Source organism: Bos taurus, chromosome 6, assembly GCF_002263795.3.
Source record: "Bos taurus isolate L1 Dominette 01449 registration number 42190680 breed Hereford chromosome 6, ARS-UCD2.0, whole genome shotgun sequence".
Classification (NCBI taxonomy): domain Eukaryota; kingdom Metazoa; phylum Chordata; class Mammalia; order Artiodactyla; family Bovidae; genus Bos; species Bos taurus.
Genome location: NC_037333.1, coordinates 22,121,950 through 22,149,421, shown reverse-complemented (window position 1 = coordinate 22,149,421; position 27,472 = coordinate 22,121,950). Strand labels below are relative to the sequence as shown.

General features: G+C 40.3%; 1 protein-coding gene across 2 annotated transcripts in view; it reads right to left on the bottom strand.

Annotated features, from left to right (window-relative positions):
- Positions 1 to 27,472, bottom strand: part of MANBA (mannosidase beta) — a 127,648-nt gene that overhangs the window by 40,536 nt on the left and 59,640 nt on the right. For both annotated transcript variants that reach the window (XM_010805945.4, NM_174387.2), the window contains 2 exon segments: positions 23,587 to 23,754; positions 1,611 to 1,829 (listed from right to left, as the gene is read on the bottom strand). In XM_010805945.4, coding sequence (XP_010804247.2) covers positions 1,611 to 1,829; positions 23,587 to 23,754 — 387 coding nt within the window.

The window sequence follows — 27,472 nt, the reverse complement described above, 5'->3', positions numbered from 1 at the left end:
TCACAGAATCAAATTTTTTCATGCAAAGATGGGCACAATAAAGGACAGAAATGGTATGGACCTAACAGAAGCAGACGATATTAAGAAGAGATGGCAAGAATACACATAAGAGGTATATAAAAAAGATCTTAATGACCCAGATAACCACAATGGTGTGATGACTCACCTAGAGACAGACATCTTGGAGTGAGAAGTCAAATGGGCCTTAGGAAGCATCACTATAAACAAAGCTAGTGGAGGTGATGGAATTCCAACTATTTAAAACATGGAAACTTACATTACCATGGGGTGGGGGAGGGGGGACAATGGTGGGACTGCTGAGAACAGCTGTCACTCGGACTTCACTGCCTTGTAAGGCATCCTGGCTGTGTTCCCCAGCCCCCTGGCGTCTCAGAATGCCTCCCTTCACTTCAACAAACTTAGAGTGGCCAAAAAGAACTATGACCTGAGGATCCTGGAGCAAGCCAGATCCCAATAAATGGAAAAGAGAAGGGACCAGCATGGCAGGGGTCGGGGCAAGGTGGAGGGGATCGAGGGGCCCTGTCAGACCACAGACAGAGGCAGAGAGTAAGATACGGTCCACAGACAGACACTGAACTGGAGCCTAAGACGGTGGGGATGAAGATGGAAACAGACACTCACACCGGCACTGGACTCTTTCTCACTCCCCTGCCAAGGGTCCCTCCTTTTCCCTGGTTGGCCCATGTCTGCTTCCCTCTCTTTCCTATCCTCTTCTATCATTTTTTACTCCTCTCTCACCATGAAATTAATTCATATTTTTTGGTCAGGTAGAATTGGGAGGGTCCCATACTCCCCCATTCTCCTATTTCCCTTATCATTCCAAGCTCCCTTTTCTTTTTTGGTCTTTATAAATATATTTATATGGACAGAATTAAGAAAAATTGATTTCCCTTCTCACCCCATCTTGTCTCCCCAAACTCCACAGAGTTTAAACTTGGGCCTCCATCCACACCCCCAGAACACTGTATATTGTTTGAGGTTTGTGCCGCAGTAACAGACACAGTAGTGAGTTGCACATACAGATGTTTGCTGGGTGTATTCACTGTAACTTTTTTATTTAATCTGATTTTTTGTTTGTTGGGGGGTTCTTTGGGGGGCAATTGCTTTTGTTTTTAAATATAAAAAAAATTCTGTCGCTGGGAAAATAAAAAGGAATGCTACAACATAATAACATCAGACAAAGGTTTATTTACTCATTTCTCTTACTGTAGCAAACTATCCAGTTCTGAGTATCCATAAATAATAAAAACAGTTGTAGGACATATAGAAAGTAGTAAGTGAAAGTAATTTTCATGTATTTCACATAACAAATCAGGTTTAAGTAATCACTGGCTTCCCACTGAATTTTTAAATGCTCTTGAAAGAATGTAAATAAAAGCAATATGGAAAAGTTATAATCCACAAAATGATGACTATAACAGTTTAGTGCCCCAAAAGTTAAGGATAAAAAGTTCTTCCCTATTATCTTCTTCCTAAACTTCTGTTTAAACAAGAAATAGATTTCATTTGACTTTCGGAACCATGGTGAGGAAGTGACATATGCCCATAGTCTACAATTCTGAATCCCTGGGAAATCAAAGATGGCTTACCTTTTCTAATGTACTGAAGGAAGGCCAGGACTGATATCCATACTCAGATACAAATCGAGCTTTGGGGAAAGTTCTCCAATTCCAGCAGTCACTCACATAATCATAAAAATGTACGTCCCCATAATTCAGGTCATAGGGGTTTGGAGAGAGCCAACCTTCTGCAATGGTTTTGGCCCCATTTGTAGGACTGGATGTGATAAAAGGACGAGTCTGGTCTCCCTGAATTCAGAAATAAAATGGTTAAAGAGATAATATTTTCACCCAGTAAAGTACAGATCACTTACTTCTTTAAAAGTATCATCAGGTCCCAGAAATGCCAAGTTGTCATTTAGTCAAGTAGCTAATAGAAAAATGATAGAGCCACCTACATTCTTCACATTTGACAGCCACCAGCACATTTCTGCTGTTTGCCAATCCTTCATATTTCTTTTTTACTTTAATTTAGCTGCACAGAGTCTTAGTTGTGGTATTCAGGCTCTAATTCTCTGATCAGGCATTGAATCCAGGCCTCCCTCAAGCTCAGCGGCTTAACCACTGGACCACCAAGGAAGTCGCTCTTCATATCTTTTCATAATGCTGCTGCTGCTGCTAAGTCGCTTGCTTCAGTCGTGTCTGATTCTGTGCGACCCCATGGACTGCAGCCCACCAGGCTCCTCCGTCCATGGGAGTTTCCAGGCAAGAACACTGGAGTGGGTTGCCATTTCCTTCTCCAATGCAGGAAAGTGAAAAGTGAAAGTGAAGTCGCTCAGTCATGTCCGACTCTTAGCGACCCCATGGACTGCAGCCCACCAGGCTCCTCCGTCCATGGGAGTTTCCAGGCAAGAATACTGGAGTGGGTTGCCATTGCCTTCTCCGTTTCATAATGAATCATAGCTTATACCTCACAGCAGCTGTTCCTAATCTTTTCCAATCATGTCTTACCTACACTTGACCTTCCCCCATCATGGGTAGTATACAGTCTGGTACAGAATTCTGGCCTAGTGACATTTTGAGCCTAATAAGTTTTTGTTTTGTGTATGTATGCTGTGAGTGGGGGAGGTTTTATATCAATACACTCTATGATGTTGAGCAGCATACCTGACCTCTACCTACTAGACACCAGTAATACCTAACCCCCACTCCCCTCAAAAAATTCTACAGACATTGCCAAATGTTCTCCTGTATCTTGGGAACAAAATCACTTCCACTTGAGAAACAAAGGTCTAATGGTTTAGAATGGGCTATGGATCGTTTCTTGGCCTTTTGGCTATAATTAAGTGTAGAATGGGATATGGAATCAGAGGAACATGAGTTTAAATCTCAAGTTAGAATCATATTGTTTTGGGACAGGTCTAAGCCTCAGTTGTCTTATCTGTAAAATGGGGATAATAAATAGTACTTCTGTCATTGGGCTATTGTGAAATGGTAAAAAAAAAAAAAAAAAGGAAATGTGTGGAAGAGATGGCTCAGGGTCCACTGAAATTCATATTTCCATTTCTGTAATTTGGAGCTGCCTGTAGGATGTGGCTTCTTAACCTATTCGAAGTCTGTGAGACTACATTCTCGTTGTCTTCCCCAGTTCACAGGCAAAGGCCTAGGAGATGGTGGAGATGGGAGGAGTCTGGGTCTCGAAAAACAGGAGAGCTGCCTGCCCATTAGAAACAGCCATTCTGTAGTGTTACTCAGTAAAAAAGAAACTTTTACTACATAAACCACTAAAACGCTGCAGTTTGTTACAGCAGCCAGGATATAATTATTTAATCCAGTACCTAGCGCTCAAAATGTTTTAATTATTATCTCACTTAATGAACTGACTTCCTATTTCATTGAGAAGAATCATTCATTTAGCAAGTCTCTCTCAAGTGTTTACTGCGAGTCAGGCATTTTTCAGCAAGAACGAGAGAGAGAATCTATGGCAATGTCAAGTATTAATGCATCAAATCTCTGCTGAGCATTTACCATGCACCAGGTATGCAGTTTTTGCTATATACTGGAGGTTCAGCAAGGAACAAGGCAGACATGCTGACTGCCCTCTTAAAAGTGTAGACTGAGGGGGGCGGTCCTAAGACGGTGGGGGAATAGGACGGGGAGACCACTTTCTCCCCCACAAATTCTTTGAAAGATCATTTGAATGCTGAGAAAATTCCACAAAACAACTTCTGAATGCTGGTGGAGGACACCAGGCACCCAGAAAGGCAGCCCATTGTCTTCAAAAGGAGATAGGACAAAGTTTCTAAACACCAGGGAACCCTCTCACCGGTAGGTTTGTGGGGAGTTTTAGAACCTCAGAGGGCAACATAACCGGGAGGAAAAAAACAAATAAATAAAACCCACAGATTCCGCACCTAACCACAACTCCCAGTGGAGAAGCCCAGACGCTCGCATCCGCCACCAGCAAGTGAGGGCTGAACAGGGAGGCACGGGCTGCATTGCTTAGCCTAAGGACTGGGCCTGAATGCCCTGAGGACAATCTGAGGGAGCTAACATGAGACAGCAACCCAAACTGTGGGATAGCCAGAGAGAAAGAGAGAAAAAAGACAAAGAGAGAGAGAGAACTTTCCCGTAAAAAGCTCTAACCTAAGGCACTGCCCAGAGAAGGCAATGGCATCCCACTCCAGTACTCTTGCCTGGAAAGTCCCATGGACGGAGGAGCCTGGTAGGCTGCAGTCCATGGGGTCGAGAAGAGTAGGACACGACTGAGCGACTTCCCTTTCACTTTTCACTTTCATGCATTGGAGAAGGAAATGGCAGCCCACTCCAGTGTTCTTGCCTGGAGAATCCCAGGGACAGGGGAGCCTGGTAGGCTGCTGTCTCTGGGATCACACAGAATCGGACACGACTGAAACGACTTAGCAGCAGCAGCAGCAAGGCACTGCTGGCCCGCTCACAGAACAAAGGACTGAGCGAATACCAGAGGAGAGCTAGCCAGCTGAGGACCAGCCCATCCCCCACCAGAGGAAGGAGGCAGCCGGGTGACAGCCAGAAGCGGAAGGCAAGGGGCAAACTCGGGCCCAGAGACAGCATCCTCTACTGTGAGCAGGCTCCCAGTTGCTAACCAAGTCTTCCTGGGATCCTGGACGGTTGACATTTGCCAGAAGGGTTGCAACCATAGATCAGCTCCCCAGAGGAGACACACAGCACAACTGAGATGGTGCTCCCGCTGCGCACCCAGGAAACCCAAATGGCCGGGACACGGCAGGTGATAAGATGCACTGCCCACCTGGGGACTGTGCGCTCACCAAGCACCTGATCTCCTGAGCTGCTCAGACCTGGGAAGGGCAAAAAATGCAGACCCAATGGAGTCTGTGCCTTTGTGGAGTACATGAGAACCTGAACCTGAGCGGCTTAGACCTGGGAAGTGCACGCAACCCAGGGCCCACTTTAGAACGTTCCCCTGCAGAGCAACCTGGAGCCTGAGCAGCGTAAACCAGAAAGGCACACACGCCGTGAGTGGGGGCAAACCCAGTGTGGCCCAGACACTGCAAGCACTCCCCACACATGCCAGTGATATTTGTTTGCAGTGTTCCTCCCTCCCTGCAGCACAATTGAACAAATGAGCCTAAATAAATGACCACCTTCGCATCCTTGTGTTAGGGCAGAAATTAGACACTGAAGAGACTTGCAAACAGAGGAAGCCAAAATAAACAAAGAAGAGGGAACTGCTTTGGAAGTGACAGGTGCAAGAGATTAAAACCCTGTAGTTAGAATTGACTATATTGGAAGGGGCCTATACACCTTCAGAAGAAGTATAAGCTGGAACACGGAACTATCTGAAACTGAACTGACCCCTCAACAGCTCCAGAGTAAATTCTAGATATATCTTACTATTATCATTTTTTTAATTTTTAAGTTCTTTATCACTCCTTTAATTTTCATTTTTAAAACCTATTACCTTGTAAAAAAAAAAGACCTTATTTTTAAAGCAAATTTCATATATATATTTTATAATTTTTGCAATTTTGTTTTGTTTTTTTAATATTGTATTTTTTAGAGTCTAACCTCTACTCTAGATTTTTAATTTTTGCTTTTTGGTATTTGTTATCAATTTTGAACCTTTAAGAATCCAATCTTCAGTACCTATTTTTACTTAGGAGCATGATTATTGGCTTGATTGCTCTCTCCCCTTTTGACTCTCCTCTTTCTCCCCCAGGTCACCTCTATCTCCTCCCTCCCCATTCTCTTCTCTACTTAACTCTGAATCTCTTTGGGTGTTCCAGAATGTGGAGAACACCTAGGAAACTGATTACTGGCTAGACTGGTCTCTATCCTTGTGACTCCTTCTCCTCTCCTCCTGGTCACCTCTATCTCCTTCCTCTCTCTTCTTCTCTATGTAACTCTGTGAACCTCTCTGAGTGTTCCAGACTGTGGAGAGCAAATAGGGAATTGATTACTGACTAGATTGCTCTCTCCCCTTTTGAATCCCCCTCTTCTCCTCCTGGTCACCTCTATCTCCCTCCTCCCTCTTCTCTTCTCCATGTAACTCTGTGAACCTCTCTGGGTGTCCCTCACTGTGGAGAATCTTTTCACCATTAACCTAGATGTTTTATCATTGGTGCTGATGGAGAAGTCTTGAGGCTACTGTAAGAATAAGACTGAAAGCCAGAGACAGGAGGCTTAAATCCAAAACTTGAGAACACTAGAAAACTCCTGACTCCAAGGAACACTAATCGACAAGAGCTCATCCAAAAGCCTCCATACCTACACTGAAACAAGCTCCACCCAAGAGCCAACAAGTTGCAGAGCAAGACATACCGAGCTAATTCTCCAACAACCCAGGAACACAACCCTGAGCACTAAAATACAGGCGGCCAAAAGTCACACCAAACCCACAGACACCTCAAAACTCACTACTGGACACTTCACTGCACTCCAGAGAGAACAGATCCAGCTCCACCCACCAGAACACCGACACAAGCTTCCCTAACCAGGAAATCTTGACAAGCCACTCATCCAACCCCATCCACAGAGAGGAAACTCCACAATAAAAAGGAACTACAAACTTCCAGCATACAGAAAGGCCACCCCAAACACAGCAATCAAAACAAGATGAAAAGGCAGAGAAATATTCAGCAGGTAAAGGAACATGATAAAAGCCCACCAAACCAAAGAAGAGGAGATAGGGTGTCTACCTGAAAAAGAATTCAGAATAATGATGGTAAAAATGACCCAAAGTCTTGAAAGCAAATGGAGTTACAGATAAATAGTCTGGAGACAAGGATTGAGAAGATGTAAGAAAAGTTTAACAAGGACCTAGAAGAAATAAAAAAGACTCAATCAATAATGAATAATGGAATAACTAGATCAAAAGCACTCTGGAGGGAACCAATTGTAGAATAACTGAGGCAGAAGATAGGATAAGTGAGGTGGAAGATAGAATGGTGGAAATAAATGAAGCAGAGAAGAAGAAAAGAATTAAAAGAAATGAGGACTACCTCAGAGACCTCTGGGACAATGTTAAACACCCCAACATTCGAATCATAGGAGTCCCAGAAGAAGAAGACAAAAAGAAAGACAATGAGAAAATACTTCAGGAGGTAATAGTTGAAAACTTCCCTAAAATGGGGAAGGAAATAATCACCCAAGTCCAAGAAACCCAGAGAGTCCCAAACAGGATAAACCCAAGGCAAAACACCCTAAGATACATAATAATCAAATTCACAAAGATCAAACACAAAGAACAAATATTAAAAGCAGCAAGGGAAAAACAACAAATAACACACAAGGGGATTCCCGTAAGGATAACAGCTGAACTTTCAATAGGAACTCTTCAGGCCAGGAGGGAATGGCAGGACATACTTAAAATACGACAACCCAGATTACTGTACCCAGCAAGGATCTCATTCAAATATGAAGGAGAAATCAAAAACTTTACAGACAAGCAAAAGCTGAGAGAATTCAGCACCACCAAATCAGCTCTTCAAAAACGCTAAAGGATCTTCTCTAGAGAGGACACACAGAAAAGGTTTATAAACTCGAACCCAAAACAACAAAGTAAATGGCAACAGGATCATACTTATCAATAATTACCTTAAATCAATAATTACCTTAAATTATTGGTAATAATAAGTTGAATGCCCCAACCAAAAGACAAAGACTGGCTGAATGGATACAAAAACAAGACCCCTATATATGCTGTCTACAAGAGACCCACCTCGAAACAAGTGACACAATACAGACTGAAAGTGAAGGGCTGGAAAAAGAGATTTCATGCAAATGGAGACCAAAAGAAAGCAGGAGTAACAATACTCATATCAGATAAAATAGACTTTGAAATAAAGGCCATGAAAAGAGACAAAGAAGGACACTACATAATGATCAAAGGATCAATCCAAGAAGAAGATGTAACAATTATAAATATATATGCACCCAACATAGGAGCACTGCAATATGTAAGGCAAATGCTAACAAGTATGAATGGGGAAATTAACAGTAACACAATAATTGTGGGAGACTTTAATACCCCACTCACAACTATGGATAGATCAACTAAACAGAAAATTAGCAAGGAAACACAAACTTTAAATGATACAATGGACCAGTTAGACCTAATGATATCTATAGGACATTTCACCCCAAAACAATTAATTTCACCTTTTTCTCAAGTGGACATGGAACCTTCTCCAGGATAGATCACATCCTGGGCCGTAAATCTAGCCTTGGTAAATTCAAAAATTTGAAATCATCTCAAGCATCTTTTCTGATTACAATGCAGTAAGATTAGATGTCAACTACTGGCATCACCGACTCAATGGACATGGGTTTGGGTAGACTCCAGCAGTTGGTGATGGACAGGAAGGCCTGGAGTGCTGCAGTTCATGGGGTTGCAAAAAGTTGGACACAACTGAGCAACTGAACTGAACTGAAAGGAAAAAAACCACTAAAAATACAAACATATGGAGGCTAAACAACACACTTCTGAATAACCAACAAATCACAGAAGAAATCAAAATATGCATAGAAACAAATGAAAATGCAAATACAACAATCCAAAACCTATGGGATTCAGTAAAAGCAGTGCTAAGCGGAAGGTTCATAGCAGTACAAGCCTACCTCAAGAAACAGGAGAAAAATAAAATAAATAACCTAACTCTACACCTAAAGCAACTAGAAAAAGAAGAAATGAAGAACCCCAGGGTTAGTAGAAGGAAAAGAAATCATAAAAATTACCGCAGAAATAAGTACAAAAGAAACAAAGGAGACCACAGCAAAAATCAAAAGCTAAAAGCTTGTTTTTTGAGAAGATAAATAAAATAGATAAACCATTAGGCAGACTCATCAAGAAAAAAAGGGAGAAGAATCAAATCAACAAGATTAGAAAGGAAAATGGAGAAATCACAACAGACAACACAGAAATACAAAGGATCCTAAGAGACTGCTACTAGTAACTATATGCCAATAAAATGGACAACTTGGAAGAAATTGACAAATTCTTAGAAAAGTATAACTTTCCAAAACTGAACCAGGAAGAAATGGAAAATCTTAACAGACACATCACAAGTACGGAAATTGAAACTGTAATCAGAAATCTTCCAACAAACAAAAGCCCAGAACCAGATGGCTTCACAGCTGAATTCAACCAAAAATTTAGGGAAGAGCTAACACCCATCCTACTCAAAATCTTTCAGAAAGTTGCAGAGGAAGGTAAACTTCCAAACTCATTCTATGAGGCCACCATCACCCTAATACCATAACCTGACAAAGATGCCATAAAAAAAGAAAACTATAGGCCATTATCACTGATGAACATAGATGAAAAAGTCCTTAACAAAATTTGAGCAAACAGAATCCAACAACATATTAAAAAGATCATACATCATGACCAAGTGGGCTTTGTCCCAGGGATGCAAGGATTCTTCAATATTTGCAAATCAATCAATGTGATACACCACATTAACAAACTGAAAGATAAAAACCATATGATTATCTCAATAGATGCAGAGAAAGCCTTTGACAAAATTCAAGATCCATTTATGATAAAAACCCTCCAGGAAGCAGGCATAGAAGGAACATACCTCAACATAATAAAAGCTATATATGATAAACCCACAGCAAACATTATCCTCAATGGTGAAAAAATCGAAAGCATTTCCCCTAAAGTCAGGAACAAGAGAAGGATGCCCACTCTCACCACTACTATTCAACATAGATTTGGAAGTTTTAGCCACAGCAATCAGAGAAGAGAAAGAAATAAAAGGAATCCAGATTGGAAAAGAAGAAGTAAAACTCTCACTGTTTGCAGATGACATGATCCTCTACATAGAAAACCCTAAAGACTCCACCAGAAAATTACTAGAGCTAATCAATGAATACAGTAAAGTTGCAGGATATAAAATTAACACAGAGAAATCCCTTGTATTCATATACACTAACAATGAGAAAACAGAGAAATTAAGGAAACAATTCCATTCACCATTGCAACAAAAAGAATAAAATACTTAGGAATAAAGCTACCTAAAGAAACAAAAAACCCGTATATAGAAAACTATAAAACACTCGTGAAAGAAATCAAAGAGGACCCAAGTAGATGGAGAAATATGTTCATGGATCGAAAGAATCAATATAGTCAAAATGAGTATACTACCCAAAGCAATCTATAGATTCAGTTCAATCCCTATCAAGCTACCAATGATATTTTTCAGAGAACTAGAACAAATAATTTTACAATTTGTATGGAAATACAAAAAACCTCAAATAGCCAAAGCAATCTTGAGAAAGAAGAATGGAACTGGAGGAATCAATCTGCCTGACTTCAGACTATACTACAAAGCTACAGTCATCAAGACAGTATGGTACTGGCACAAAGACAGAAATATAGATCAATGCAACAAAATAGAAAGCCCAGAGATAAATCCATGCACCTATGGACACCTTGTCTTTGACAAAGGAGGCAAGAATATACAATGGAGAAAAGACAATCTCTTTAACAAGTGGTGCTGCAAAAACTGGTCAACCACTTGTAAAAGAATGAAAACAGAACACTTTCTAACACCATACACAAAAATAAACTCAAAATGGATTAAAGATCTAAAGTTAAACCAGAAACTATAAAACTCCTAGAGGAGAACATAGGCAAAACACTCTCTGACATAAATTACAGCAGGATCCTCTATGACCACCTCCCAGAATATTGGAAATAAAAGCAAAAACAAACAAATGGGACCTAATTAAATTTAAAAGCCTTTGCACAATGAAGGAAACTATAAGCAAGGTGAAAAGACAGCCTTCAGAATGGGAGAAAATAATATCAAATGAAGCAACTGATGAAGGACTCATCTCAAAAATATACAAGCAACTCCTGCAGCTCCATTCCAGAAAAATAAGCAATCCAATCAAAAAATGGGCCAAAGAACTAAACAGACATTTCTCCAAAGAAGACATACAGATGGCTAACAAACACATGGAAAGATGCTCAACATCACTCATTATCAGAGAAATGCAAATCAAAACCACCACGAAGTACCATCACACACAGGTCAGAATGGCTGCTTTCCAAAAGTCTACAAGCAATAAATGGTGGAGAGGATGTGAAGAAAAAGGAACTCTCTTACACTGTTGGTGGGAATGCAATCTAGTACAGCCACTATGGAGAACAGTATGGAGATTCCTCAAAAAAATGGAAATAGAACTGCCATATGACCAAGCAATCCCACTGCTGGGCATACACATCGAGGAAACCAGAATTGAAATAGACAGATGTACCCCAATGTTCATCACAGCACTGTTTATAATAGCCAGGACATGGAAGCAACCTAGATGTCCATCAGCAGACGAATGGATAAGAAAGCTGTGGTACATATACACAATAGAATATTACTCAGAATTAAAAAGAATGCATTTGAATCAGTTCTAATGAGGTGGATGAAACTGGAGCCTATTATACAGAGTGAAGTAAGTCAGAAAGAAAAACACCAATACAATATATTAACGCATACACATAGAATTTAGAAAGATGGTAACCATGACCCTATATGCGAGAAAGCAAAAGAGACACAGATATAAAGAACAGACTTTTAGGACTCTGTGGGAGAATGCAAGGGTGGGATGATTTGAAAGAATGGCATTGAAATATGTATATTATCATATGTGAAATAGATCGCTAGTCCAGGTTTGATGCATGAGACAGGGTGTTCAGGGCTGGTGCACTGGGATGACCCTGAGGGATGGGATGGGGAGGGAGGTGGGAGGGGGTTCAGGATGGGGGAGACATGTACACCCATGGCTGATTCATGTGTATGTATGGCAAAAACCAAAATATTGTAATTAGCCTCCAATTAAAACAAATAAAAAAGAGTAGACTGAAATCTAGTGGTGAAACCAAATGCTGAGCAAGTATAAGTGTGATGAATGTTTTAAAGGAGAAGTGCAGGGCTCTTTCAAAATATAAAACATATTGCAGAAGGCCAATAAGGCCTCCCTGAGAAATAGGTTTTCAGAAAATAATTTTCTCAACTTTTCTCCATTAGAATTCTCACTTCTTCTTGGTATATTCACCCATTTTTTTCTTTTCTCATTTCTCTTTTGTCACTGGGTGAAAACCCTTATTCTTTCCCTTTGCCAGCTTCTCCATAGTCCTCTGGTCGTCTTTTGATTTCATTTTGGAATTAACACCAGTAAATTATTGTCTGCTCTTTTAAAAAATCTCTCCACTGTCCTTTCCATCAGCTTAAGGACTTTCCATATCCTAATTAAAAAAAAAAAAATCCCCCAATCTCTTGCAGCCCATCAGATTTCTTTACCACCCATTCCTTTCTCAACCCCTGTCACTCAATTCCTGAGCATTCCAATCCACCGAAATTGTTTTTGGATTTTTCATAAACTACCCATGAACTTCTATTTCCCAAATGAAGCAAGAGTCCCCACACTCTTCCCCCTCTGGTATGCAATAAATGACCTACTTACTACTTTCTGGTGTTCTCCCCACTCCTGACTGCTTGTTCACTACTCTTTCACATTCCGGTTTCCCCAAACCTTTCCAATCATTCCTTCTCCAACTCTCCTCTCCATTCTTGGATGGACGTCACTCTCTTCAGCCTCTCCTGCTCTATACCTTTTCCCAAGGCTGCCCTCTCACCAATGTTCTGATTGCTCCCAGATCACTTCACCCTCACATTTCAGTTTCCAATAACCTGGCTCCAGATTCCACCTGGCTTGTCCTGCCAACATCTCAAATCTAATCTTTCAAAGTAGAACACCTTATTTACTTACCCCAAACCTACTTGCCTATGCCTCCTACCTTCATAAAAAGTGCTTAAGTAGGAATCATCTTCCATTTATTCCTCTCTCTCACATCTCACACTCACTTGCTCGGGATCAATTTTTTTTTTTTTCCCCCCCATCACCTCATTTCCAGCCCCACTACCTATGACTTATATGACCTTGAACAATTCATCTTTCTAACCCTCCAGTGTCTTCATCTCTAAAATCAAGATTACATTACTTACATTCTAGGGTCCTTAAATAAATCCTACAAAGCACCTTTATCATTACTATGTTAATATAATAAGCATAATCTATCAATGCCTGGCATATAATATTCCCAATAACTTGGAATTTTCAATTATTATAACTCGTTTTCTCACCTAGAATCTCTCACCTCACTAGTTCTTTGTTAGTAATAGTACCAGAAAGGGAAAGATATACCCAACTAAATGCAGATTTCCAAAAGACAGTACAGAGAGACAAGAAGGCCTTCTTCAATGAACAGAGTATAAAATTAGAAGAAAACAACAGAAGGGGAAAGACTAGAGATTTCTTCAGGAAAATTGGAAATATCAAGGGAACATTTTGCCCAAAGATGGGCACAATAAAGATTAGAAACGGTAAAGACGTAGTAGACACTGAAGAGATCAAGAATAGATGGGAAGAATGCACAGGACAAGGGAGAAGTGTGTAAAAAAAGATCTTAATGAACTGGATTACTACAATGGTGTGGTCAGCCAGAGCCAGCCATTCTGGAGTGTAAAGTCAAGTGTGCCTTAGGGAAGCACTGCTGTTAATAAAGTTGGTGGATGTGACGGAATTCCAGTAGAGCTATTCAAAACCCTAAAGAATGATGCCATCAAGGTGTTGCATCCAATATGTCAGCAAATCTGGAAGACTCCGCAGTGGCCACAGGACTGGAAAAGGTCAATCCTCATCCCAATTCCCAAGAAGGGTCGTACTAAAGAATGTGCTAACCATTGGACGATTGCACTCCTCTCCCATGGTAGTAAGGTCATGCTTAAAATCTTGCATGCTAGGCTTTAGCATATGTGAACCAAGAACTTCCAGGTGTCCAAGCTGTGTTTAGAAAAGGAAGAGGAACCAGAGATCAAATTGCCAACATTCACTGGATCATAGAGAAAGCTAGGGAATTCCAGAAATATATCTACCTCTGTTTATTGACCACGCTCAAGCCTTTGACTGTGTGGATCATAATAAACTGTGGAAAGTTCTTAAAGAGATGGGAATACCAGACCATCTGACCTGTTCCCTGAGAAACCTGTATGCAGGTTAAGAAGCAACAGTTAGAACCCTGTATGGAACAACGGACTGATTCAAGATTGAGAAAGGAGTATGACAGGGCTGTCTGCTGTCACCCTGTTTGTTTAATCTATATGCTGAACACATCATAAGAAATGCTAGGCTTCATGAGTTACAAGCTGGAATCAAGACAGGCAGGAGAAACATCAACAACCTCAGACATGCAGATGATACCACTGCATGTAAAGTGGTGAAGAGGAACTGCAAGTTCCTCTGCAAGTGCAAGTGAAGAGGAACCAAAGAGCGTCTTGATGAGGGGGAAGATGGAGACTGAAAGAGCCAGTTTAAAACTGGATATTTAAAAAAACTACAATCATGGCATCCGGCCACATTACTTCATGGAAAATAAAAGGGAAAAAAGGTGCAACTAGGGACAGATTTCCTCTTTTTGGGCTTTAAATTCACTGGAGATGGTGACTGCAGCCATGAAATCAGAAGATGTTTGCTTCTTGGCAGGAAAGCCATGAGAAACCTAAACAGTGTGTTAAAAAGCAGAGACAGTACTCTGCCGACAAAAGCCCGTAGAGTCAAGGCTGTGAGAGCTGGACCATAAAGAAGGTGGAGGACTGAAGACCTGATGCCTTTGAACTGTGGTGCTAGAGAAGACTCCTGAGAGTCCCTTGGACAGTGAGGAGATCAAGGGAAATCAACCCTGAATACTCATTGGAAGGACTGATGCTGAAACTCCAGTATTTTGGTCATCTGATGCAAACAGCTGACTCATTGGAAAAGTCCCTGATGCTGGGAAAGATTGAGGGCAGTAGGAGAAGAGGGCATCAGAGGATGAGATGGCTGGATGGCATCACCAATGCAATGGACATGAACTTGGGCAAACTTCGGGAGATGGTGAGGGACAGAGAGGCCTGGTGAGCTGCAGGCCATGGGGTCACAAAAAGTCAGACATGATGGGCTGACTGAACAACAACAATAGTACCATCTAGGACATGGATCATATAAAATTCCTCCCCTCCCCACAAATGTCTACGAGCTTCCCACTGTCTACTGATTGAAGCCCAACTCCCTAACGTGATTCAAAGTCCTTTGAAGATTTGTTTCCAAACTGCCTTTTCTGTCTTTGACTCTCCACACCAATCCACAAGTCCTTTGCTTCAAGCACTGGGCAGTGCTTGCTGCTTCCTATCCATCCCTGTTTTCACATCTTTTCACCTTTCTCGACATGGCCTAAAATACCTAAAGAAGATCCACTTTGCCTCAAATTCTACCCTACCTTTAAGGCTTGGTTTGAATGTCACCTTATAACTGAAAGCCTTTCTAGATCCTTCCAGTTAAAATGACTGGTTCTTCCATACAATTGCTAACATTTTGGAACTACATTTTTCATAGTACTTCTTTCACTCGGCCATGTGAAGCTGGTATTTCTTTTCATGTCTCCCAAGAGCTATAAGCTCCACGAGGATAACAGGTTCCCCACAGCATTGAGAAAGAGGCTTTGCTCCTAGAAATATATATCCAGCAAATTCTGGTTGAATTTTAAAATATTAAAAAGCATGGTAAGATTATAGGGAATAAAATTTTAAACAATATTCTATTATAATGGCTTTAAAGTAAAATTGGAAAAGGCTGATCAACTGATCTTAACAATCAAGCTTGATTGGTTTCCCTCCATTATTCCAGATTCTTGAATAATTTGATAAGTTAAGCCAGTCAGTAAAATTACTAAAGAGTCTCTGCCTAAAAATATCCACCTGTGATAATGCACTACGATTTATTTCCATTTTTGTATAATTGCTGCTTTTTGTTTGATTTTTAGTCTCAGATCTCACAGATGATTTCTTTCTAGATCATGACCTTAAATGGTTCTTTGAACCAAGAGATACCTTGGTTCAAATAACCATTTGAACAGAGAATGTTTAGAGAATGACTGTTCTTTAAAAAGCATGAATTGCAAAAGAAGACTGATCATTTTGTAAGTGTGTGGATGAACCAATTTACGGTCCTTTTCCTTAAATGCTTTGTGTGCTGGGTCTGTGTGCTCAGTTGTGTCCAACTCTCTTGCGACCCCATCGACTGTAGCCTGCCAGCCTCCTCTGTCCGTGGAATTTTCTGGGCAAGAATGCTGGAGCAGGTTCCCCTTTCTTACTCCAGGGGATCTTCCAGACCCAGGGATTGAACCCACGTCTCCTGAGGCTCCTGCATTGGTAGACGGATTCTTTACCACTGCACCACCTGGGGAGCCCAAATGTACGTGACTCCTAAATACTTTATACTTTGATACAAATGACAACAGTTATGACTATATAGCACTTAATCCTGTCCATCTTGAAATAAATTAGCAAACATCACTTACTGCTCACAAAATCATTAAAAAACAAAACAAAACAAAACAAAACAAAAACACAGATTCCCTTGAGAAATTCCCTGGTAATCCAGTGGTTAAGACTTGGTGTTTTCCCTGCCATGGGCCAGGCCCCTGGTTGGGAAACTAAGATGTCACAAGCTGTTTGTAGAAGGAAGGGAGGGAGGGAGAGTGGGAAGAAAGAAAGGAGGAAGGAAGTGGTTCCTGTTCAAGATGGCAATATAACTATGTTTCTAAAAAAATAACAGCTTGTAAAAAAGTTAAATAAATAAAAACAAAGATCCCTTGTGAGAAAAGCATCAAGCTTCCATTTAAAAGATGGATAAGAAGTGGTACACACGGACTAATTTTTTTTAAGTTCAACAGTGTAGTGTTAAAACCAGAGATTGCTGAGGGAAACCAACGAAGATGATACTGATGATAAGCATTAAGTCAAAGTCTGCTGTGTGCCAGAATCTGTGTAATCACCTTCCATCCACTACCTCACTTAATCTACACAACATCTTTTAAGAGTTGCTGACTCTTAGATGGGAAAATGGAGATTAAGTAATTTATCCAAGTTTACTATGGACAGTATGTGGCCCAGCCAGGACTTGGAGTCACGTGCTCTTAAGCACTAAGCTACGAAATGAAAATTCTGATATTAACATCCATTTTGTAAAACTGTCAGGTACGAAAAACATGATACCAATACTGTGAGTAAACAGAAAAGTGTTCTACATAATGTTAAAGCTTATACCATCACATTTTGTGAATTAAAAAACTCTTCATGACACATGACTACTTAGCATAACAGATAAGCAAAAACTTTGAACCTATGTTTTTCATGAATCCTCACTGAAGTTTCTTCACATAAAGATCTCTCAGTCTGAACAGATGCTCCCAGCTTACATATTCTAAAATAAAGAATGTCGACTTACATGGATACTTCTAAATTCTAGATGCAATACTATGTTTCTAGAAAACCTAAGTATCTATAGCTTTAGGAGAAGTTATAAACCCAAATTGGACACTAACTACAGGAAAAATTAAATACATGAGGGTTAAAAAAAAAATATGCACCCTAGGATGCAGATTGGCCCAGTCCCTGTGGAAAACAGTATGAAAGCTCCTCAGAAAACTAAAAACAGAATTACCATATGATTCAGCAAAGCCACTCCCAGGCACATATTCAGACAAAACTATAATTCAAAAAGATACATGCAACTCTATAGCCATGACATGGAAACAACCTAAATGTCTATCAGCAGATGAATGGATAAAGAAGGTTTAACGCATATATACAATGGAATACTGCTCAGTCATAAAAAAGAGTGAAATAATGCTATTTGCAGCAACATGGATGCAACCAGAGATGATCATACTAAGTGAAGTGAGAAAGATAAATATATGATATCGTTTATATGTGGAATATGAAATATAATTCAAATGAACCTATGAAACAGAATCACGGACATAATGAACAGACAGGTGGTTGCCAATGGAGTGAGAGTTGGGGGAGGGATAGAGTGAGAGGTTGTGGTTAACAGATGTAAGCTTTTATATATATATTCATAGAATGGATAAATAACAAAGTCCTACTGTATAGCACAGGGAACTATATTCAGTATCTTATAATAAACCACAGTGGAAAAGAATATTTTAAAAAGGGTATGTGTGTGTATATATATATGTGTGTATATATACCTGAATCACTTTGCTGTACAGCAGTAATTAATGCAACATTGTAAATCAGCTGTACTTCAATAAAAAACAAACTAAAATAAAACCTCTGCCCACCCCCCAAGTCATTGTTACATGTCCAGTCTGGCATGTCCAGACTGTTACATGGGTGAATTTGTCTCAGCAAAGCCAATAATCTCTATTTTATTTATATTGTTCCTAGACATTAAAATGGAAAAGGCCCCTAACTCATTCTGTGAGGTGAGTATTAGCACATGCTCCCCAAACACTACAAGCTGGGTCCCACGGCCCAAATATTTCTTGCAAGGAGATGCAACCAGTCCATCCTAAAGGAGATCAGTGCTGGGTGTTCATTGGAAGGACTGATGCTGAAGCTGAAACTCCAGTCTGGCCACCTGATGCGAAGAGCTGACTCATTGGAAAAGACCCTGATGCTGGGAAAGACTAAGGGTGGGAGGAGAAGGGGACGACAGAGGATGAGATGGTTGGATGGCATCACCAACTCAATGGACATGAGTTTGGGTGGACTCCGGGAGTTGGTGTTGGACAGGGAGGCTTGGCATGCTGCAGCTCATGGGGTCGCAAAGAGTTGGACATGACTAAACGACTGAACCAAACTGAATAATTATGTTTAGGTAACATTTTTAATACTGAATATAAATGTTATGAGACCCAACATCCATTCTCCTATTACTAGAGTCCCCTCGTCTTTCTTTGTGAGTCTCATCTACTAGATTCAATTTTTAAAAACAAATTTGGTTCCTCTAGGAATGAGTTTACAATTCTTAATCTTATCACCTCTGTCACCAGCCACCCAATTCTACTCCTGGGCAACAGGTGGTGGTTTAATTGCTCAGTTGTGTCTGACTCTTCGAGACCCCTTGGACTGCAAACTTCCATGCTCCTCTGACCATGAGGTTTTCCAGGCAAGAATACTGGAGTGGGTTGCCATTTCCTTCTCCAGTGCATCTTTCCGACCCAGGGATTGAACCTGCATCTCTTATGTCTTCTGCATTGAAGGAGGATTCTTTACTTACTGAGCTATCAGGGACCAATTTCACTTGTGAATATAAATTTTAAAATCCTACCAAAATCTTAGCAAATCAAATCCAGCAGGGCAAAAGAACAAGGCATTATGACTAAATAGAGCTTGAATTATGACTAGCTTATCATTAGAAAATTAATTCACAGTGGTCACTATACTGGGGCTTCCCAGGTGGCACTATTGGTAAAGAAACTGCCTGCTAATGCAGGAGACATAAGAGATGCAGCTTTGATCCCTGGGTCAGGAAGATTCCCTGGAGAAAGGCATGGCAATCCACTCCAGTACTCTTGCCTAGAGAATCCCATGGACAGAGGAGCTTGGCGGGCTACAGTCCACAGGGTCCCAAAGAGCTGGACATGACTGAGCAACTTAGCACATGCACAGTTACTATATTAGTATCTTAAAGAACTAAAAGGTGGGGGAGGGAAAGAAGCAGGGTATCAATAAAGCATCTAATGCAGACATTCTCAGCCTTTGGGGATCCATGGATAGCCTCCAAAGAGTTCATGACAACCTGTGATTCAAAGTGCAATATTGGTGTACATGTGCTAAGTTTCACAGACAGGTTAATTCTCAAAGAAGTCAATTCATGAATCCTTTCATATGTTGCAGCATTACTGGACTGCACTAAAAAAAATATACATCAATATTCAAACTGTTGCATTTTCAAAACAGATTCTTAAAATTCTACCTCATTAAAAAGCATGGCGGGGCTTCCCTGATGGCTCAGTGGTGGAGCACTTGTCTGCCAGTGTGAGGGACATGGGTTTGATCCCTGATCTGGGAAGATCTTACCTACCTCGGAGCAACTAAGCCTGTGCACCACGACTACTAAGCCTGTGGTCTAGAGCCTGAGAGTCGCAAATACTGAGCCCGTGTGCTGCAGCTACTGAGCGACACGCCCTAGATCGTGTGCTCAGCAGCAAAAGAGGCCGCCACATTGAGAAACCTGTGCGCCCCAAGGAAGGGTAGCCCCCACTTCCACAACTAGAGAAAGCCTGCACAGCAAAGACCCAGCACAGCCAATAATAAGTAAACAATTTAAAAAAAAAAAAAAAAAGCATGACAGGCACACCATTTTTCCTAGGAACCTAGAGGTTATCATACTAAATGAAGTCAGACAGAGAGAGACAAATATCATTATATCACTAATATGTGGAATCTAAAATACAAATTGATATATCTATGAAACAGAAAACAGACTCACAGATATAGAGAATAGACTTGTGGTTGCCAAGCGGGAGGGGAGGTAGGAGAGGAAAGGAACAGGAGTTTGAGATTAGCAGAGGCAAACAATTATACACAGGATGGATAAACAATAATGTCCTACTGCATAACACAGGGAACTGTATTCAAGACCCTATGACAATCCATATGGAAAAGAATATGAAAAATCATATATATTATAGATATAACTGAGTTATCTTGCTACATGGAAGAAATCAACACAACACTGTAAACCAACTATACTTCAACAAAACTTTTTAAAATATCCAAAAAGTGGAAATAATACAAATGCCCATCAACTAATGGATAAACAAATGTGGGATACCCGTATAATAAAATACTATTTGACAATAAAAAGGAATGAAGTACTGATACATGCTACAACATGGATGAAACTAAAATATTTTGCTAAGTGAAAGAAGCCAGTCACAAAAGACTACCTATTGTGTGACTTTACTTATATGAAATGTCCAGACTAGGCACCTCCATAGAGAAAGAAAGCAGATTAACATTTGCCTGGGAGAAGGCAGAACACAAATCGGGAATCAGTGTTAACAGATGCAATATATTTTAGATAGCGATGATAGTTGCAAATACTGAAAATATACTAAAAACTACAGTGGAGTTCATGTTATGCGATAGAAAGCAAAACTTTCCTGCCACTGACATGGAGCATACGGAAGAAATGAGTTTCATTGTTCTGAGCCATGGAAATTTGGGGTTGTTGTAATATCACAGAATACATTAGCCTATTTTAATAACATAGCCAATAAATAGACATTTCCTCTATCTACCTACAAATTAAGTCAGAAAACCCATGCCCTCAGAATCTCTAGACAAAATTCCATCATCCTACATTCATCAGGTTATAGGCCTCTGTATCAAAGCGAACTTGATTGGATATGAATCTCTATATGTGACCGAATATTACTATTTGAAAGTGTCATGAAACTCAGTGAGGGCCTTAAAACCTGAAAATACACAGTAGATACTGAAATATAAACATTTAGTTTTATTTTCTATGATTTTACTTTGTCATCATCTTAGACAACAAAAAAGGGAAGATTAAATGTTGGATAATTGCATTCTTATATGTCAAAAAATTTCTTTTGCTATTTTGAAAATTAAAAATCACTCAAAGAATTATAATGCCTTTAATACTAGTGTATAAGCATCAGTACATCACATTTAAAGTGAATTAACAATGATCCAATCTTAAAATTACACAGGGTGATAGAAGATATATTGTATGTATCTGCCAAATCACTTTATCATAAAGTGATTTTCAAATGCATCATTTCTTCTATTTTCAAAAACCCTATCCATCAAAAAGTTCTATTATCACATCTTTCATTCAGATTTTCCTAATTATTATCATGGATGTTTTGTGAATTGTGTGAGGTTACATGTGATCATTCTATGTCTTACTTTTTTCCTTTTAAAGCTCACAGGAAGATTTCCTCTTAGACTATATGTAAGTAGTCAAGGACCTTAGGGTTACAGAAATTATATCTTAGAAAACCAAAATCATGTTTCAGATTTTTTAATGTCTTGAAATATCCCTGCCAGTGTTATAATTGTCATTCCCACCAAATATTGGGATTCTCTATATTTCCCATTGCTAATCTATTAATTGGAGAAGGCAATGGCACCCCACTCTAGTACTGTTGCCTGGAAAATCCCATGGATGGAGGAGCCTGGTGGGCTGCAGTCCATGGGGTCGCTAAGAGTCAGACATGACTGAGCAACTTCACTTTCACTTTTCACTTTCATGCACTGGAGAAGGAAATGGCAACACACTCCAGTGTTCTTGCCTGGAGAATCCCATGGACGGAGAAGCCTGGTGGGCTGCCGTCTATGGGGTCACACAGAGTCAGACACGACTGAAGCGACTTAGCAGCAGCAGCAGCAGCAGCAGCAGCAGCAATCTATTAATTGTTGTGGTAGTCATTTGATGGCAAAGCAAATCTAATGGGATATTTAAGTGTATACATTTTTTAAAAAGGCAGGACAGGCCCAGCATTTTGACTACAATTGAAGGTTTGGGGCAACTGTGCCTCCAGCGAGTCTATCAGTGCCGTTTTCCTACAGCATCTGCTCATTTTGTATCTGTGTCACATTTTGGTAATTTATACAATAACTCCAACTTTTAAACTATTACTATGCTTGTTATAGTGATCTGTAATCAGTGATCTTTGAGGTTATTACTGTAATTGTTTTGGGACACCACGAACCCCACCCACATAAGATGGCAAACTTAATCCTTAAGTGTCATGGGTGTTCTGACTGCTCCACTGGCAAGCCATTCCCCCATGAGGGACTGAAGAGACCAGCCATTCTCTTCAGGCCTTCCTGTTCCCTGAGACACAACAGTATTGAAATTAGGCCAAGTAAGTGTTCAAGTGAAAGCAAGAAAATATGCCTCTCCTTGAAATCAAAAGCTAGAAATGATTCAATTTGTGAGGAAGGCATGTCAAAATCCAAGATAGGCCAAAAGATAGGCCTCTTTCACCTGAGGTCTATTCACTTCTATTCACCAGCCAAGTTGTGAATGCAAAGGAAAACTTCTTGAAGAAAATTAAAAGTGCTACTTCAGTGAAAACATGAATGATAAGAAAATGAAACAGTCTTATTGCTGATATGGAGAAGTTCTGGATAGATCAAAACAGCCACATACACTCTTAAGCCAAAGCCTATTCCAGAGCTGGGCCCTAATTCTCTTCAATTCGATGAAGGCTGAGTGAGAGAGGTAAGGAAGCTGCAGAAGAAGAGCCTGAAGCCAGCAGAGGTTGGTTCATGAGACTTAAGGAAAGGAGCCATTTCCATAACATAAGAGTGCAAAGTGAGGCAACAAGTGCTCGATGTAGAAGCTGCAGCAAGTTATCTAGAGGATCTAGCTAAGATCATTTTATTACTTCTGGCACAGCAAGCATGAGCACAGCATTGTACTGGTTCTTTCTCCCCCACATCCCAGTTCCTACTGGGATGACACAGACGGATTCACTGAGTGCTATGCATGTACTAAGCTGTGTTACACTGAGGCACGCTGAGTTTAGGGACTCCACTGCTTTTTAAAAAAATTTTTGGTCACACTGAGAGGCACAGAGAATCTCAGTTCCCCGGCTAGGGATCCAGCATACAGCCCCTGCACTGGAAGCATGGAATCTTAATGATTGGACCACCAGGGAAGTCCACGAACTTACTTCTAAGACGATCGTTCGGATGTTTTTCACATACAGTGTCACATAGTCTTTGATGTAGGTTTGCAAGTAGCCAGGCTTTGTATCATACCAACCCATCATTAGTGCTGCTTCATTTTCATTATTCCCACTCCATGTGATGATGGAGGGATGAGATTTCAGTCTCCGGACCTAAAATTGAAGAAAACATAAAACAATTTTCAAATGCTCAACATAAAAAGGCTCAGAGTTGCAATTATTCATAAAATTATAACCATTGCCTTTCTGCATGTGCATTTTTACATGTCAGAAAACTCATCAGAAAATGAGCAGTAATGTTACATGTGGGAAGACATTTTAAGAAACCTCTGACATTCTTTTTATCTACATCTTATAAACATTGATAAAATATGGTTCCTCTTCTGTTTTATAAAAACTGATGAAAATATAATCCCTTTTACTAAAAGGGAAAAACAAATCAACTCATCACTATCTGGCCCACCACAAAAAGGTTCTAAGAAATACAAAGGGCAGGAGACATTACATTACAGAGGTTAGTTTCTCAAAAACAAGTTGCAGTTTTTGAGGAAGAAACAAATAAGACAAAACAAACACTACTGTGAGAGAGGGACTGAAGTCCCACACAGTCTCCAGCAAGATCCAAAAACCACCAGGACAGGTAGAGAGGGCTTTACAAAGCAAGTGAGTACCACAAGAGATTCTGGAATTTACAAAGACATGAAGCATTCTAAAGGAAAAAAGATTAAGACATCAAGAGTCTGTCCTCTGAAATAACTATGTCATATCTTAAGACTTTGGCCACTTGATGGGGAGAGCTGACTCATCGGAAAAGACCCTGATGCTGGGAGGGATTGGGGGCAGGAGGAGAAGGGGACGACAGAGGATGAGATGGTTGGATGGTATCGTTGACTCAACGTACATGAGTTTGAGCAAACTCAGGGAAGTCTAGCATGCTGCAGTCCATGGGGTTGCAAAGTGTTAGACATGACTTAGCAAATGAACAGCAATGTCTTAAGAAATCAACTAAGGTTAAGTCACTGAATATATCTAAATACAGAAAAAGAAATTGAGGAATCTGAAAACCCTGCATAATCTGGGCTCACTGTAGGCCAGCCCTTCACAGAGGGGAAAGGATTCAGTTCTTCTGACACACTGGAAGATAACCCAGCAGAAGAGGGCAATTAAATCTCTTTGAGAACAACAGAGTGAGTCAATGGTCAAGAGAAATTCTTTTGGAACATGTTTTAGCAATATAACCTCATTGGTATTCATAGCTTCTCTTGCACTGGAATGGATGATTACATGATGGGTTTCAGCTGATGTTCTCACTGTGGTCTCCATTCAATATGCTAAGTAATTCATATGTGAAATAGAGATGTATTAAGAATCAACTTCGGAGAAGGCAATGGCAAGCCACTCCAGTACTCTTGCCTAGAAAATCTCATGGACGGAGGACCTTGGTAGGCTTCAGTCCATGGGGTCGCTACTAGTCGGACACGACTGAGCGACTTCACTTTCACTTTTCACTTTCACGCATTGGAGAAGGAAATGGCAACCCACTCCAGTGTTCTTGCCTGGAGAATCCCAGGGACGGCGGAGCCTGGTGGGCTGCCGTCTATGGGGTCACACAGAGTCGGACACAACTGAAGCGACTTAGCAGCAGCAGCAAGAATACCTTAAAGAGATGTATGTCATTTAAAAAATTAAAGTTTGTGCTTTTTCTAAACTAGTCTTATAAACAGTATTTCCTTATTTGCCCCTGGAAATACTGTTTCTAAGGTAGCTTCCCTGATAGCTCAGTTAGTAAAGAATCTGCCTGCAATGCAGGAGACCCCGGTTCGATTCCTGGATCAGAAAGATTGCTGGAGAAGGGATGGGCTACCCACTCCAGTATTCTTCGGCTTCCCTGGTGGCTCAGCTGGTAGAGAATCCACGTGAAATGCAGGAGACCTGTGTTTGATCCCTGGGTTGAGAAGATCCCCTGGAGAAGGGAAAGGCTACCCACTCCAGTATTCTGGCCTGGAGAATTCTGGCCATGGACTATTCAATCCATGGGGTCACAAAGAGTCAGACACAACTGAGCAATTTTCACTTCCACTTTTCACATACAGGTAAAAGAGGGCTATGACCAACTGTGACAGGCATGCTTCTGGTACTGACGAAAATACAAATACCGAAGAGACAAAAACTTCAGTGACTCTATGCTCACACACCCTTCAAACTGACCTAGAATTTTATGATGAGCTTTACTTTAAAATTTTAATAAACCCTGCACAAAAAGTTCTCTTTAATAATACATAAAAGAACTGAAAACGCATAGATATATTTTAATTGTGTGAAGGAAAATTTAAAATAAGACTGAAATGTTTACAACCTACATAACTACAATTAATATTTTAAAAGTTATTCATTCATCCATCCACTTATACATCAGATGACTAATACAGCCGGGTCATGGGGGAACTTGCCCTAAGCCTCAGGGAGATTACAACCTTGATGGAGTGACAAAACATTGAACAAGTAATTTCAAGTGTGATGTATGTCACAAAGGGAAAATGACCTAATCTAGACTTGCAGACATAGAAAGTTTCTTCCCAGAGAGTCATGCCCAAGGTAAGACGAGTCAGAAAAAGAACGACTGAGATCACCCACAGAGGAGGGTAATAGGCAAGGCATTCCAGGTCAGGGAAAGTACGGGGAATATGGTATCTAACGAGGCTGGGGAGACAGGCAGAGACAAGATAGCGCATGGAGGATCTTTAACTGTATCTAGAGGGCTCTGAGTAAGGGATGATTCAATGCTCACTTTCTAAACTTAAGAAAAAACGGACACAGAAAACAAACTGTGACCCAGTGAATTATTATTATAAGGCAATCACACTTGCAACACCATCCAGACTAAGAAAACTTCACCAAGACCCCAGGAGCCCTCATGTACCCCTTCCTAATCACAGTCCTTCCTTCCTTCCAAAAGTAACCAGTATCTTGAGTGCCATGATATTTTTTTCATTTCTTTTGGTTTTCCCCCCAAATATACATTCACAGACACCAATTTTAACTTATAGATTTTAACATACTCGGTGGATTTCGATCCACTGATATTCTTATCCTTACTGAATTTCAAATTGTCCCACTTATAGATTTTAACATACTTATAGATTTTAACATACTCGGTGGATTTCAATCCACTGACATTCTTATCCTTACTGAATTTCAAATTGTCCCACTTTCGGTCGGTCAATCTCATCAATATTCTTTTAACATATCTTTGGTAGCCTCCTTGTTATTTGTATGCCAAAATATTCCAGCATCATCTCCTGTTCCAGACCTGGAACCAGCCATTTCTCTAAGAACTCTTCTCTTAGTGGGAAAGACTATTTCAATACAAGGATGCTCAATTTGACTAGGCTGTTTACTCTTTTTAAGATTTTTCAGTGAACAGAGCTAGGATATAATCACTTCTTTGCATTTATAGATCTATAAATACAAGGTATTTATATGTGGAATGCAACAGAAATCAAGGAGTTAAGAATCAAAATTTTTGGCCTGAGAAATTCAAAGACCGGTATTGCCATTTATTGAGGTGGGGAACACAGCAAGAAAAGCAAGTCTGGGGAAGGTAATATAAGTTTGGTTTAGACATGTTACATTTGAGATTCCTATTACACCTCCAGGTAGGGCTACCAAGCAGGGAGCTGGATAATAAGAACCAGGAATTCAGCAGAGAAGTCAGGGCCAGGAATAAATCTGACAGTCATCCACCAATAAGTGGAATGAGAACCATGAGACTGGATGGACTCACTCAAGGAGTCAATCACCTGGCTGATTTTTTTTTTCCCATGGGATTTAATAAAGAGAACAAAAAGAAACAAAGAGAAGAAATTAAACA